Here is a 13,209-nt window from a genome sequence, read left to right as displayed (position 1 = left end):
AACCTTTTCTTCAGCAGATAGTTGAAAGCACTCACTTTACTTTGACATACAGTAACCTTTACCCGGATCAGATCCTCTCTTCCTCCTTGACCTGGTCCGTTCTAGATGTCGATTTACTTTTCTTCTTCTCATCCGAACCGCCGCCACTTCTCTCAGATACTCGTTTCTTCCCTTTTCGATCGCTGGTCTCGGAGGTTACACTGGATCTTGATGCTGCGCTAGAGCTACTTGCTATTTCTCTCTTGACGATGACATGTTTTGGGAGATTGGTATCGAGTTCAGTAGACGGTTTGGTATCATCCTTGGTACCATCGCTAGATCCTTCTCCATCGTCATCAGAGACAGATTGATGAATGTCCAGCGTATTGACTGAATCTTCCAGCTTCCTCTTCTCCTCCTCGAGCCGAGCCAATCGTCTATTCAACTCCGTAATCTTATTATTCGCAAATACCAAATCCACCTTCATCTTCCTCCCAACCTCATCTCCATACTTGACTTTCAACTCTTCATGTTGTCTCTTGTAGGTAAGTAAACCGTCGATCTCATCTTGGTATGAGATATTAATGGATATTTGATTTGATAATTCTTCGTCTGATTCTCTGAGCTGTGAGTTGAGCTGCCCGTTTTGCTCTTTGAGGGATTTCAGCTCGATCAGCAGGTCTCGGTGGGAGAGTAAGAATTTGTTCTGGCTAGTGTTGGTTTTGAAGGGAGTACGGTCAGATTTGATCGAGTAAGTAGTTTCCTTCTCCAACTTCAACCCATCCTGTCTGAGACGGTGATTACATCGAATGAGATCACACCCCATATGATCCATCTTGAACTTTCTGATCTCCTTATCTTTCTCTTCGATCGTTTTGATCAATTCTCCATTTGAACCCGTATTACTGCCTTCTCCAGTGGTGGGAATGTCAGGGTACATCTTGAGCTGGGTAGAGAGTCGTTCATTCTCTTTACAGAGTTGGATATACTCCTCTTCCTTGGTGATGAATTGATCTCTGAGAATGATGACCTTGCGTTCGGTCTCATGGAGGGTGGATCGCAGTACATCGAGCTCATCCAGACCTTTATTGGGGAGGAGGGAGTCGGATCGTACAGTCGAGGTGGACGAAGAAGACGAAGACGACGAAGATGAAGATGAAGATGGAGGAGAGCGAGCGGGGTAAGGGGAGCATTTGAGCTGACGAGATCAGGTGGCGAGGTGGCAAATTCCGCGGTTCAGCATCGTTGCGCGCTCTTTTGCTTTGTAATGGAGATTCTGGACTTACGCTATCTCTGTTTGATTTGGCAGAATGTCTCACGGGTGGCATATCGGTTGATATGAGTTGAGCTTGACGTAGTGAGAACGCGGGTTGACTATGACTGGGACATTGCGAAAAGAAAGGGCTCGAAGGTGAAAGAGGAAAGTAGGACAGAAAGAAGAGTGAAGAGTGAGGAATGAAGGATGATATTGTACTTTTCGTTTCAATCTCAATTCCATGTGTGTATGTAAGTATATCACTTGAGGTGCGAGCACGGACCCCCTTGCAAATACGAGTCGACGCACGGATCATTATTGCGATTGAGTTGATGGATGGGTATTATCTCTTATTCTGATCACGAATTGAGTGGATACGAAGCAAGATCAACTTATTCATCCTTTCCTTTCCTTTCCTTTCCTTCCTTTTCTCATCCCAACTCCAGCTACCTCTTCTCTAACGTATATCGATCAAATCAACCAATCTCGCACTCGCACACATCTCACCCTTCCGAATCATTCGAAAAGGTGAGTCACCTCATACTCACTTCGGACGCGTCACAGAGGTAATGTTCGGGTGGTGGAGGTGGTCCACCGGATAGACTTCTGCTTGGACCCAAGCAATCTCCCTCATGCTATCCTTCTGTATGATTGGTGTCTGTGAACGATGCATGGTCTTTATCAAGTACATCCTACTGACTTACACGTTGGATCAGTAACCTCAGCAACCAAAATCTTCTGCCAACTTCCCTCATTGTCGACTGCAAATGACTCTTCCTTCATCCCTTCCTTGCTTCCGAGTAAACCTCAAGATGTCTGATACCAGTGACCTCGCATCTCTATTCGGCCCATCTTCGTCAACATCCTCTTCCTCTCCCCCAACTCCTCCCTCACCTCAGCTTTCTCGGACACCCGATATCGACTCCATCAGACAATTAGCTAAGAAGAGTTTCTGGGAGATCGAATATGAATTAAATACATTCGCCAAAACTCAAGGATATACATACCTACTCAAGGGAAACGACATACTAGCCGGGCGGTCACGCACCTTCAGATTAGTTTGTTCCCGTCATATCTTTGTGCCCGATTGCCAGGAAGATACGAAGGAAAGTAAATGCAATTATGTTTTAGATTTTAGATATGAGAAGGAAAGAGACACCCATGATCCTCTCAGTGGTCCGTTCGTGCTCGTGATGGATGGTGGGTTGCTCGATCACAATCATGCTCCTATCGAGGCTTTCCTCAATTGGCCAGTCTTCACGATAGAAGAGAAGAAAACGATGTATCGTCAGATATCACATCAAAACAATACTCGTGCGACTCGTGCTGGATCTCACATCCAACTTCACACTCAGTTCTCCCCCTCCATCTCCACCGACAACTCGGAAAAATCATCGATTTCACTCCCAGAGAAGGACAAAGACAACAGAAACGGTGATCAGGATGAACAAAGCGAAAAACAAGATGGATCGATCGAGGAAGCAAGAGAGAAGGAAGATGTACCTTGGAAACTCAACTTTGATCCCTTGAATCATCACATCCAACGACTCAAGATGAAACTTCGAGATAGTGAGGATGAGATTGTAAAGTTGAGGAGGAAGATGCTACTTCTTGGAAAAGTACCAAGGAAAAGTTAATGAGACGACGTACAGAGAGGAAGGTGATGAGTATAGAAGAAAGTATGAAGAGTTGAAAGCGATCACGAGAGAACAACAAGGATTGATGGAAGATGATCGAAAGAAGAGAAAGGTGTATGAAGAGTCTCAAGTGGACAGTGCGGAGAAGAAGAGGAAGTTGGATGAGAGATGGTTGGCTTTGATGGAGGATTGAGCTGAGTGATTGTGACGGGGAGTAGTCAGTATCAGTATCAGAGTTGAAATTAGGTCATCTGCTGAGCACTCGGCATCATCATCGTAGTCGTGTTAGGGGAGAGAAGTGGTAGAGGAAGTGGTTCTACCCATGATTTACATGTGTGTGAATTTCCACCTGTATACAGGTTATATGTATAGTTGTGTATCGTATATCATTATGTATGCGTGTATAAATACAAATCAGATCAAATCTCATCGACGCACAGATCATCGCGTTTTTTTAGGAGCCAAAGGACCCAAGGATGGACACTGTACTCGTGTCGATGCTAGGCAGGACAAGTGGTAGTAGTACTGTATATTGAGATGATTTCCTTTTCCTTTTCCTTCTAATTCTTCTCTTTTATTCTCCATCGACATCCCACTAGGAAACGATTATTCATATACATCCTGGCTGGACTGCAAAAAGGAACATATCCCTCCAGGTGACCTCACTATCTCCATCTCGACCACAATCCCTTGCCAACCGAGCTTATACTCTCCTATACCAGAAACGATATATCCCTTTCCTTTCCTTTCCTTTCTGACCTGAACCTCTTGAATCTACTCATCGTCCTATCAAAAATTGACCTGGATCCGATATCATGGTTCCAAAACCTACTCCTGGTAATATCACCTCAGGCTCACTCTGTAAACCACCATCCGTCCCCACACTTAACGCCCTATCCAAAGCTTCTTTCTGGAATATCGAGCACACCCTAAAACTCCACGCGAGGAATGAAGGTCATGGATATACCAATCCTAGAGGAAGACCTTTCGGTAAAAATCGATCTTTCTACCTCCTCTGTTCAAGCTTCGGTACGCACGGAAAGTCATATCGTAAAGACAAAGCAAGGTACAAGACCGGATGTGACCATCGGCTGTATTTCAACAATGTTAGTAACTCCAAGAAAGCGGCTGTGGATGGACCGTTTAAGGTGGATTGGGGGAAAAGTCATATGGAGCATAATCATCCGCCTTTCGAGGATTACAGGTGGATGCACGTTCCTTCTGTAGAGGAGAGGAAGATGGGATTGAGAGTGAGAGGAGGCACGAAGAGGTTGAAGATGAAGGAAATGTGGGATGGAGATGAGGATGAGGATGAGGATGGTTGGAATTCCGATCTTTCGTCTGAAGAGGAGGAGGAGGATACTTGGAGCTCAGATCTTTCGTTGGCCGAGGAAGAGGAAGATGAAATGGAAAGCGATTGCGAAGAAGACGATGAGGATGAGGATGAGGATGAACCGGGAAGTGAACATCTTGACGAAGTGGAAGAGGTATCCGAGACTCACCGGGATCAAGCAACTCAAGACCAAGCTGCCCCAAGCCCTATCCACTTGACCGACCAGGTTAATATCCAAAACAATAACATTGCCGAAGAGGCCCATCCAAACCCAAACGAAGAGATGCTCAAGATGCAAGAGCGAATTGAGGAATTGCAGAACCGACTAAGCAAAGCAGAGGTGAAGAGAGATGAAGTAGAGAGGAGGAACAAGGATCTACAGGACCGGGTGGATGAGATGCATGAGGAGAGGGAGATTGAGGTGGAAAGGAGGAGGTTGGAGGAGGCAAAGTGGAAGTTGGATGAGAGGGAGAAGAAGTTGAGTTTGAGGAAGAGGAGATGGGGTGGGGAATGGGGACGGGGACGAGCAGGGGAGGAGGATGTGAAGAAGGTGAAGATTGAGTGTATCGTGATTGATGATGAGTAGTAGGTTTGGTTGTGATATTGTAATGGTGAGGATACGGTGGGAATTGGTAATTGGATTTTTGCATTTTGTACATGACTAGGTTTTTGATAAGATTTTGAAGCCAAGTAGAACAATGAAATGTGAGAGATAGAAGTACAATTGAAAAACACGATACGTACAACCAAGACGGCCATTATCCATGATGACCCCTACTCATCTCATATCTACTCCTTCCTCCCCAACCCCTCAATAATCTTCAACTTCCCCTCGACCTCCTCACTCAACCTATCCATTTCTGCCTGACTCCTCTCCAACAACTCACTAACCTCTTCATTCTCCCTCTTAGCTTTCTCGATAATCCTACTCAACTTCTCATTCTTCTTCTTCAACTCCTCAATCTCATTCTCCTTATCGTTCCCCTTCTTATTGCTTTCCTCTGATTTCATCTTCTCATTCTTGACCTCATCCTGCTTCTTCTTATATTCCCCTTTCAACTCCTTCTCCTTCATCTCCAACTGCTTCTTATACTTCTTCTTGATATTCGATATAGAGCTCTTATAACTCTTCAACTTATCTTCGTTCCCTCCCATCTCCCTAATCTCATTCGTAAGCTTCGCATTTTGTGTCTCGAGGTTCTGGTTGATATAATGTAATTCCTGGTTCTCTAGGATCTTCTCCGTCAATTCTTTAGTGGTTGATTCCAAATCTTGACCGAGCTGTTCGATTCGTCTCTCCTGATCTACCCATATAGCTCTGGAAATCTCACCGTCCTCTTCGTTCCCTCTCAAACCTGATCGACCTAAGAGATCTTCCAACACCCCCTTTCGGGATTTATCCCTCTCCCTACCTAAATCCACTTTCAACCTCCTCAATTCCCCTTCCAACTCCCTCCTGGCTGGATCGAGCCCAGCAACAAGGTACGTCCGTTCATCTTCCAGCTCAGCCAATTTTCTTCGGACCATCATAATCTCATCGGACTGGTTGGTGGTGGTATAACGAAGGTCGCGCAGCTGGTCTTCGAGTATTGCGTTCTTCCGTTCTAGGTCGGAGAGGCGGGAACGGAGGATCTCTGATTCGTCGGGAAGGGGAAGATGGTCGACCGTAGATGCGTCGCTTTTTGAGTAGTCGATTAGGGACCAGGAGGATTGAGAGGCAGAGGGGGATGAGGACATTGTGAGTAATGTGGTAAGTTAGTTAACTGACAGGTGTGAGCTGGATAGCCGAAGTGGGTGTTGAGGTTGGATACGTTCAAGAATGGATGAAGGGGGATGACTTGTGATATATCAGATATATCTATAAGGGTCACATGCTGTTTTACTAGGCAACTCCATTGAGTAACAACGATTCTTTTTTGTTCGTTCAATGTTTCGTTTCACATGTTGTGTACGAGCGAGTGTCCTTCGACTCAATCCTCCGGCTCCGTTATAACCATGATATCACAACTACCATATAACCTTATTCCGTGCCTGTGCACTTTATTTTACTCCCTACTCCGTCACCCCCTCCGTCTGCATGGAGCGCCAAGACAAAGCTAGCACAGCACAGCAACGGATAACTTATAGAGTATACTTACGAACAAAGATATTCGCCACTGCTTCCCATCTTCATTTGATATCTCAATCATCACCCTATAGTCACATCACGATAACCCAACAACATGCCTCTCCTACCTTCATATCAGAAGCATTCCAAATCCGACGAAGAGTCTCTACCCCTCTTTGATGCAGAGGACCAATCGCACAATGATGAGCTTCCAGCCTATCCACCTAGAGTGGGCGAATCATCCGGTACTGGTACGATTACACACAATGTGACTTATACGTTCGTACCTCGATGGCCTATCAGGGGAGATCAACAAGATGCGTTGGGTGTATTAGGGGAGACTAAGGAGGTGGGTGCTTCTTCCGTTATATAAATACTTACATTTATAAACGTGCAATGTGATACAACTGTATATCAAGGATGTCATGCTAATGTCATGCACTCACACAGGAAACAATCGCAATAGTCCAAAGAGGTTTTCCCCTCCTAGCGACCTATCCACCGCATCGAATCGAGTTCCTCTCACCTGTGGAAATGCTCGATGCTCACGGACGACCCCAACCAGATAGATGGGGGAAAATAATGGACGAAGCGTGGGTGGGGTTCAGGTCAAATCCGCCTCAGAGACTTAGGGTACAGGTTGCAGATGCGCCAGGGGATGAGGAGAGACGTGAGTGATCCGGTTCACACACACCAAGTTCCGCCTTGATTACACAATACACACTCAAGTCCAAGTCCAATGAAAGTGTCAAAAGCTAATGAATGAATGATTGTACGCCGTGTAGGAAAGAAAAGAGAGAATTTCAGAAACTGGCTCATCGTCGTGGCTTTCATTACTCCTTTGACTTTGTTTTTCTGTTTTATTGGTTGGATCCTTACCATCACTCAGGATGAGAGGAATTAGATTGTAAGACAAGTTGTACGCTGAACTGTCAAATCTCTGTACAAGGTTGTACACTCCTCCCTACTGTTAGGTTCAGTATGTATTTCCCAGTGTGTCTGTATTTGATCTAGATAGGTATATGATAGGAACGCGTTGACCTTTACCATTGGACATCATTATATACACGGTATCATTCATGTCATGCAATGCATTTCTTCTTTACAGATACCTCCAGGTCGCAACCGTGAGGCTTGCAAGTTTAGCCAAGTGCGAGACTGATGACAGTCAACGGTGTACAGTACACTCGCTAAGCCGAATCCACCCATTCTATTGATCCTGCTATAGCCACCGTCGAAGGTAATTTACCAGGACTGGGCGATAACACTGTATATTTCTTTTTCTGTGTGTCGATGGCGGTGCTACGGTGCAATGATCATATCAGCCAACGGCGCCCAAAACCTCTTGACATAATGATGATCTCGTTCAGAGAAGGCGGACTCACATGACGATAAAGCCCAATACCTCCCTCGTCCCAATCTCCTCCCTAAACGGAACTTCCTCCATATCCTCTTCTTCCTCTTCCTCCTTCACCTCGTCACCTTCTACACCCTCAGTCTTAAGTTCTTCAACTTTTGGTGATTTCTCAGGTTTGATCCTATCTTCAGGCTTGATATCCACTATAGCTAGGACCGTGTTGAGTAGTCTTACCACATGTGCTGGACCAGATGGGTCTACTCGCGTAAGACGGGTGGGAGAGAGGGTACGGGACGAGCCGAGGGGGAGGGCGGAGGAGGGTGCGGAGTTTTCTACGATCAAACTTGTTTTAGCATTCTGTCACTTCTACCATTGTCAGGATGATCAGAAGAGAGGATAAATGGGAGGCAATCGACTCACCCTCACCAACCCTAAGCACCACCAACGTCTCCCAACCAATCTGAAAACTATAAGGGTTCAAACTCCCATCCGTACTGACCATCTTCCCCAGCAAACCCGTCAATTCCCTAGGTAAAGGAGGTTCACCATAGAAATAACTCCTAATCTGGAATGATTGTATGAGTTCTCTCTGAGTATCATCCACATCGACGACACCTCCAGATTTGGGTATTCTAATTACGCCTACGCCCTTTTGCTGCAGGGCGGGTAATCGTGATAGGTCGATGTGTAATTTCTCGTGGCCTATGACGAGGATTGTATCGACTATAAGACATGATCGAAGGTCAGCTGTGCAGCTTCCAAAAAGGAGTGGACAGCTGGACATACTATCGAACGCTTCTACTGCTTGGGATACCAAGGTGTATCGTGCTTTCGGGTCATCTTTCTTGGTACCTAACAAAGGGTTGGTGAATGCACTTGAGGTGTCGACTATCAATCCAGAAGCGAGGGCTGGATAAGAAAACGCATAGTCAGCCCATAGCCTTCTTGCATCGGAACAGAATTATATCCTAGATCTTAAGAATGAGTTTCAAGTGTAGTTGGTCACCATCACAACGCATACTCACCCATCTTATCCCTCTCACATCGCTTCTTCCAATCCTCCCCCATCCTCTCAATCAGCACTTTCCAAACCTCCGCATTTCTATTCGTTGGCTCCAATCCACCCAGCCACCATCCGACTGTAGGGATATCCGCGGAGAGCGTATTTGAAGGTGTCGAGGTAGGTGGTGAGCCGAATGGATGGGCCAACTGGTGGGTTGGAATTGGATGAGAGGGGGTTGAGAGGGAAAGAGTACCAGGTATGAGGTTTGATGGCTGCAGTGGGAATCAGCATAGCAGATTCAATTTTATAAGGACAGTGGTGTTGATTCCACAAGAAGAGCTACTCACACTAGACGGATCGAGTCCACCTACACCAACCGTCCATCCCATCCCACTACTCAAAGCCAGATTGACCAAATTCTTCACCACCGTCGTCTTCCCCGAACTGGGCGGTCCCATTATCATGACCCTGGGTCCCCTCTCTACTCGGTCAGCACCATTGGATCCAGTACCGTATAGATATCTCTTCGCAAGTATACGCGTGCGTTCGAGTGCGAGGTGGACATTGAGTAGTTGAGGGTGGATGGTGGATGTTGAGGTGTACTGAGAAGCAAGGAGAGAGGTAACTATCAAGTGGGAGTCAGTGAGTTCGTAATAAGGGAGATGGAATGGAATCACCTTCTACTCTCGCTTGCGTGGGGGCATACAGCGCTCCCTTGGTGTATCGGTGTATAGGGTACCAAGTCGCTGGAGGGAGTTCTTCGGAGTTTATAAATACTGGGTCGGGAGAGAGGACCTAACAACACGAATCAGGTCAGAAGTCAGCATATGACATTGGGTAAGTAGATTGATGGCCTTGATCTCTGCGAAATATCAAGTGGCGTCGAAAATATCGTGAGAAATGGGAGAGGTACGCCAATACAATGACGAGCGAAGGGAGAAGAGAGAGTGGGATGAGGATATATTTCTCTGTTCGTCATGCACTTCATCTCCGAGACAGCACAATTACTAGCACACCCCATCATAGAAAGATATAGCATCTCGAACATGCAGCTAGATACCATGCATTTCATTGGTAGAGCATCCATATGAGAGAGGTGCAAAGTGAGAAGTAGGGAGCAAAGGGGGATAAAATAATGGATGATGATATCAGCTTTGCTCGCAAATACGTACAACGTGGAGAGATGACTCACGAAGAATGATAGACCATATCTCTTCTTATAACAATCCTACAAAACCGAGATGAACTCACCCTCAAAGCTATATTCTCATCCGCTTCTAGTTCAAACCTCCATTCCGATCCCGGTTCGAGATCAACAATGATCTGTTCTTTAGGGCCTTGGCTCGAACCTTCCTCGGCCATGATCGCAGTGTCGGTTTATTATCCACTTGTCAGTATGTAGGCCTGAGAAGTGAACGAAGTTGCTTGTGCACTTCCTTTATATAAACTTGTTGTTCGTATCTTACAGCAGCAGAAGAAAGAAAGAACGAAAAAGCACAGAGTAAGGAGCAAACATCTTGCTTTCACTTGAACAGTCAACGGAAGTATTTTCTAAGAGGTACTTGTCACTGCCACGTGGATGTCCTAGGAGTGTTTCGTGGGGTCTCCATTCTCCATGTCATTGCCACCGCACAAAGACTGCTTCTGTATCTGTGCGTCCATATATAGTCTTTCACCTTTTTGTTTGTCTTTTGTCTTTCAGATCATTGCTTTTTATCAGACACGATTTTTGCACACCCTCCATACTCGCTGATAGTCTTGAATCTTGGATCTTGGATCTTCCTTCAACTTCCTCCTCTGAGACTCGTACCGCGCACACCTACCACACCTCACTCCCCCTTCAGCCCTTGCTGCCCTTCCACTCTCTCCCCTCCGAACAACATGTCAGGTCTATCCACCAAACGACTAAGTAAGTATACATCCCTCGTCAGCTAAATTGCAGATCCTCATGACTGCACAGGACTGACCAGCTGACTTGTTTCGCTTCAGTGAAAGAGCTAGCCGACATACAGTCAAAAGGAACACCGGAAGGTATCATCCTCCTCTCAGCGGATAGTATGGAAGAATGGGTGTTCCTCATTTCGGTATTAGGGGAGGAAACGATATACAAGGTCAGTTGACGGATACTCGTAAAGCGCATTCCTGACCAGGTAGCTGATGATGTTTCTGCTATTGGGTTAGGGAGAAACATTCGCGCTGAGGATGAAATTCGGGAATAGGTATCCTATTGATGTGCCCGAGGTGAGTAATAGACTTATCAGCTAACCAGTTCTCGTCATCGTCAATGATAGCATGATAAAAGCTGACATATACTATCAATTGGCTATAGGTGACTTTCCTGGCGAACGAGCAGTATCAACCGCCCTTACATCCTCACGTATACTCCAATGGACATATCTGCGCATCGATATTAGGTGAGTTTATTTTTGAAGTTCAGCCCAACGTACCGGAACTAACTCATATGACATTCGAAATAGGTAACGAATGGTCTCCTGGTAAGCAGCTTACTGCACCAGGTCGGTACTTATCAGCTGATTATTTCGTTTGAACAGTACTCAATGCGGTAGCTATCTGCATAACGATGCAATCGATGTTAGCGTCGAACAAGAAGAAGGAAAGGTAAGCTATATATATCCACATGATCGCAGTGGGTATCTTAGCTGACATTCATGGTTATGGTTTTAGACCAGAAGGGAATGACCGATACGTCAGGACTGCTCCTAGTAATCCGAAATTGACGAGGTGGCATTACGATGATGATGTGAGTATCAGCTGCCTTTGTGACTTATACGCTATTCCAGCTGATGTATGACACTTGAAGACCGTATAATATGTTTACGCCTCGTACATGATCCGAGAGGAAGAAGGAGGTAGACCTGGTAGAAGGTGGATAGGTAAAGGTGTCTTGGGAAGTAAGACATTGTTTAGTGATATTTACCGCATAAATAATGTTGTATAGAAATTAGAAGATTTGTACAGTACATGAGTATGAAAGGGTTACATGATCATATCCTCTATCGTCAGTTCAACCGCATGGGCACAGGTACGCGGTAGGGTATAATCCTATTTGCGATTGTATGGGGTATCATATTATCGCATTGATCATCATTACATACTATACAAGTTTGCTCCATTTATACACATCGACTAACCATCCTCAACCTACGATCTAGCCAAACTACCCAACCTAGCAAGCGAGTCTTCAGATACTTCGGCTGAAGGTTGTACAGCTCACCAGTCAGCTTACATCCATATCCATTTCATCTCATTATCCAACTGGACCCCTCTTCTCCCCTAACATATATCTCCAAGCTTGATGCGATCCCACTCACCCCTCTTCCCAGGGTATCACACGAATCCACCTTCCTTCAAGCCGTTGGAAAGTGACTCACCTTCTTCTATCGCATCTGACTGGGCGACCTGTAGATGTAAACGAAGGTGAATTAGCCAGTGAGTCAACTTCATGAAAGGAAGGATCAACCATTGGGTTAAATGGCTATAAATTCTCGCGAAACGAGCGAGTGAAGGGATAACGTACAATCTTCAACACAGCTTTCTTGGACGATTCCTGTAATTCTCCAGCAATGATCAATTCGTCGAGGATCTAAGTCCATCTCATAATTATCAGCTCAGCACTATATAACATGAAGCTGCGGGGAATGACCCACAGCATAGGCTTTCTGGAAATTGAAGATCAGATCCAACTCGCATACCTATTCAGGTACAAGATCAACCATTAATCAGCTTCCAACTTAAACAGCTTCTCAAAAACTGAATGGGCAAGCTGAGATTGAGACTTGTACTTACATTCCCGAAATACCTATCCAACACTTCGACATAACGATGTATGACCTCCAGCGTGATCAGTTCGTTATCCCCCGGTGAGATGGAGGTGATGAAGAATAATGAGGCGTATCGTCGGTAAATCACTTTGGTATCTACACTCACACAATCAAACTTCAAATTAGCAAGTGACCTTCTGCCCAGATTGGTTTTGGAAGAGATAAAATCGACTCACCCTTGTATTCCAAGAAGTTACACATCCTCGTTCTCCTAGCCAGGACTAGCTGCGTGACATCCTTGACTATCTTTGCCTTTGTCTTGGGCGGGAGGGTTTGAAACCATTTGGCGAGACGGACTTTCCCTTTCCACATCGAATAGAACAGATCAGCCATTAGTCAAATTGGATGGGAATGAGCTGAATGGAGAGTAGAAGAGTATTCGAGTAGGTGCAGGGGGAGGTAATACCAACTCACCTTGACGGGATACTAGCATTATATAATTCAACATTTTACTACTCCTCTGACTTTGTCTTCTGCGATCCGGGTAATCCGGGTAAATTCGAGCGCTTTGGTCTTGGGTATTTCTTCTTATTTAGGAGTCTTACCCCGGTACGTCTGCTTGGTGAGATGGATTTGCCTATGAAGAATGAAAGACAAAAAACAAGCACGAGAACAAGCAAACGTCAATTGTTGTTGAACCGTCTGTGTCTAGTTCCTCGCCTTGTAGAAGGTGACGCGTGGATCAAGGGGAGTGTA

The 13,209-nt window shown here is 45.5% G+C and overlaps 8 protein-coding genes across 8 annotated transcripts; 4 read left to right on the top strand and 4 right to left on the bottom strand.

The window, feature by feature from the left end:
• Positions 1–67: 67 nt before the first annotated feature.
• On the bottom strand, positions 68–1,307 carry I302_107770 (uncharacterized protein; the record flags this gene model as incomplete). Its single annotated transcript, XM_019193101.1, has 2 exons — positions 68–1,177; positions 1,266–1,307. 2 exons carry the CDS (start codon positions 1,305–1,307, stop codon positions 68–70), a joined length of 1,152 nt encoding a protein of 383 aa, XP_019044578.1.
• A 739-nt stretch (positions 1,308–2,046) lies between these two features.
• I302_107769 (uncharacterized protein) lies at positions 2,047–3,064 on the top strand (the record flags this gene model as incomplete). The annotated part of the gene is made up of 2 exons (XM_019193102.1): positions 2,047–2,822; positions 2,887–3,064. The coding sequence occupies 2 exons, from the start codon at positions 2,047–2,049 to the stop codon at positions 3,062–3,064; spliced, it is 954 nt and encodes a 317-aa protein (XP_019044579.1).
• A 622-nt stretch (positions 3,065–3,686) lies between these two features.
• I302_107768 (uncharacterized protein) lies at positions 3,687–4,790 on the top strand (the record flags this gene model as incomplete). The annotated part of the gene is made up of 1 exon (XM_019193103.1): positions 3,687–4,790. The coding sequence occupies one exon, from the start codon at positions 3,687–3,689 to the stop codon at positions 4,788–4,790; it is 1,104 nt and encodes a 367-aa protein (XP_019044580.1).
• Positions 4,791–4,993: 203 nt separating this feature from the next.
• On the bottom strand, positions 4,994–5,941 carry I302_107767 (uncharacterized protein; the record flags this gene model as incomplete). The annotated part of the gene is made up of 1 exon (XM_019193104.1): positions 4,994–5,941. One exon carries the CDS (start codon positions 5,939–5,941, stop codon positions 4,994–4,996), a length of 948 nt encoding a protein of 315 aa, XP_019044581.1.
• Positions 5,942–6,426: 485 nt separating this feature from the next.
• I302_107766 (uncharacterized protein) lies at positions 6,427–7,215 on the top strand (the record flags this gene model as incomplete). The annotated part of the gene is made up of 3 exons (XM_019193105.1): positions 6,427–6,660; positions 6,762–6,981; positions 7,097–7,215. 3 exons carry the CDS (start codon positions 6,427–6,429, stop codon positions 7,213–7,215), a joined length of 573 nt encoding a protein of 190 aa, XP_019044582.1.
• A 286-nt stretch (positions 7,216–7,501) lies between these two features.
• On the bottom strand, positions 7,502–10,033 carry I302_107765 (uncharacterized protein; the record flags this gene model as incomplete). The annotated part of the gene is made up of 8 exons (XM_019193106.1): positions 7,502–7,613; positions 7,697–8,000; positions 8,089–8,391; positions 8,455–8,577; positions 8,694–8,943; positions 9,019–9,296; positions 9,349–9,466; positions 9,923–10,033. 8 exons carry the CDS (start codon positions 10,031–10,033, stop codon positions 7,502–7,504), a joined length of 1,599 nt encoding a protein of 532 aa, XP_019044583.1.
• A 519-nt stretch (positions 10,034–10,552) lies between these two features.
• I302_107764 (uncharacterized protein) lies at positions 10,553–11,501 on the top strand (the record flags this gene model as incomplete). Its single annotated transcript, XM_019193107.1, has 8 exons — positions 10,553–10,580; positions 10,661–10,782; positions 10,853–10,912; positions 11,001–11,085; positions 11,149–11,166; positions 11,224–11,290; positions 11,357–11,432; positions 11,493–11,501. The coding sequence occupies 8 exons, from the start codon at positions 10,553–10,555 to the stop codon at positions 11,499–11,501; spliced, it is 465 nt and encodes a 154-aa protein (XP_019044584.1).
• A 332-nt stretch (positions 11,502–11,833) lies between these two features.
• I302_107763 (uncharacterized protein) lies at positions 11,834–12,961 on the bottom strand (the record flags this gene model as incomplete). Its single annotated transcript, XM_019193108.2, has 7 exons — positions 11,834–11,886; positions 12,064–12,091; positions 12,210–12,275; positions 12,340–12,384; positions 12,479–12,609; positions 12,690–12,815; positions 12,928–12,961. The coding sequence occupies 7 exons, from the start codon at positions 12,959–12,961 to the stop codon at positions 11,834–11,836; spliced, it is 483 nt and encodes a 160-aa protein (XP_019044585.2).
• Between the last annotated feature and the right edge of the window lie 248 nt (positions 12,962–13,209).

Source organism: Kwoniella bestiolae, chromosome 6 (genome assembly GCF_000512585.2).
Source record: "Kwoniella bestiolae CBS 10118 chromosome 6, complete sequence".
NCBI classification, from domain to species: Eukaryota; Fungi; Basidiomycota; class Tremellomycetes; order Tremellales; family Cryptococcaceae; genus Kwoniella; species Kwoniella bestiolae.
Note: the sequence above shows the minus strand (reverse complement) of the source record. Positions and strands in the feature narration are given on the sequence as shown.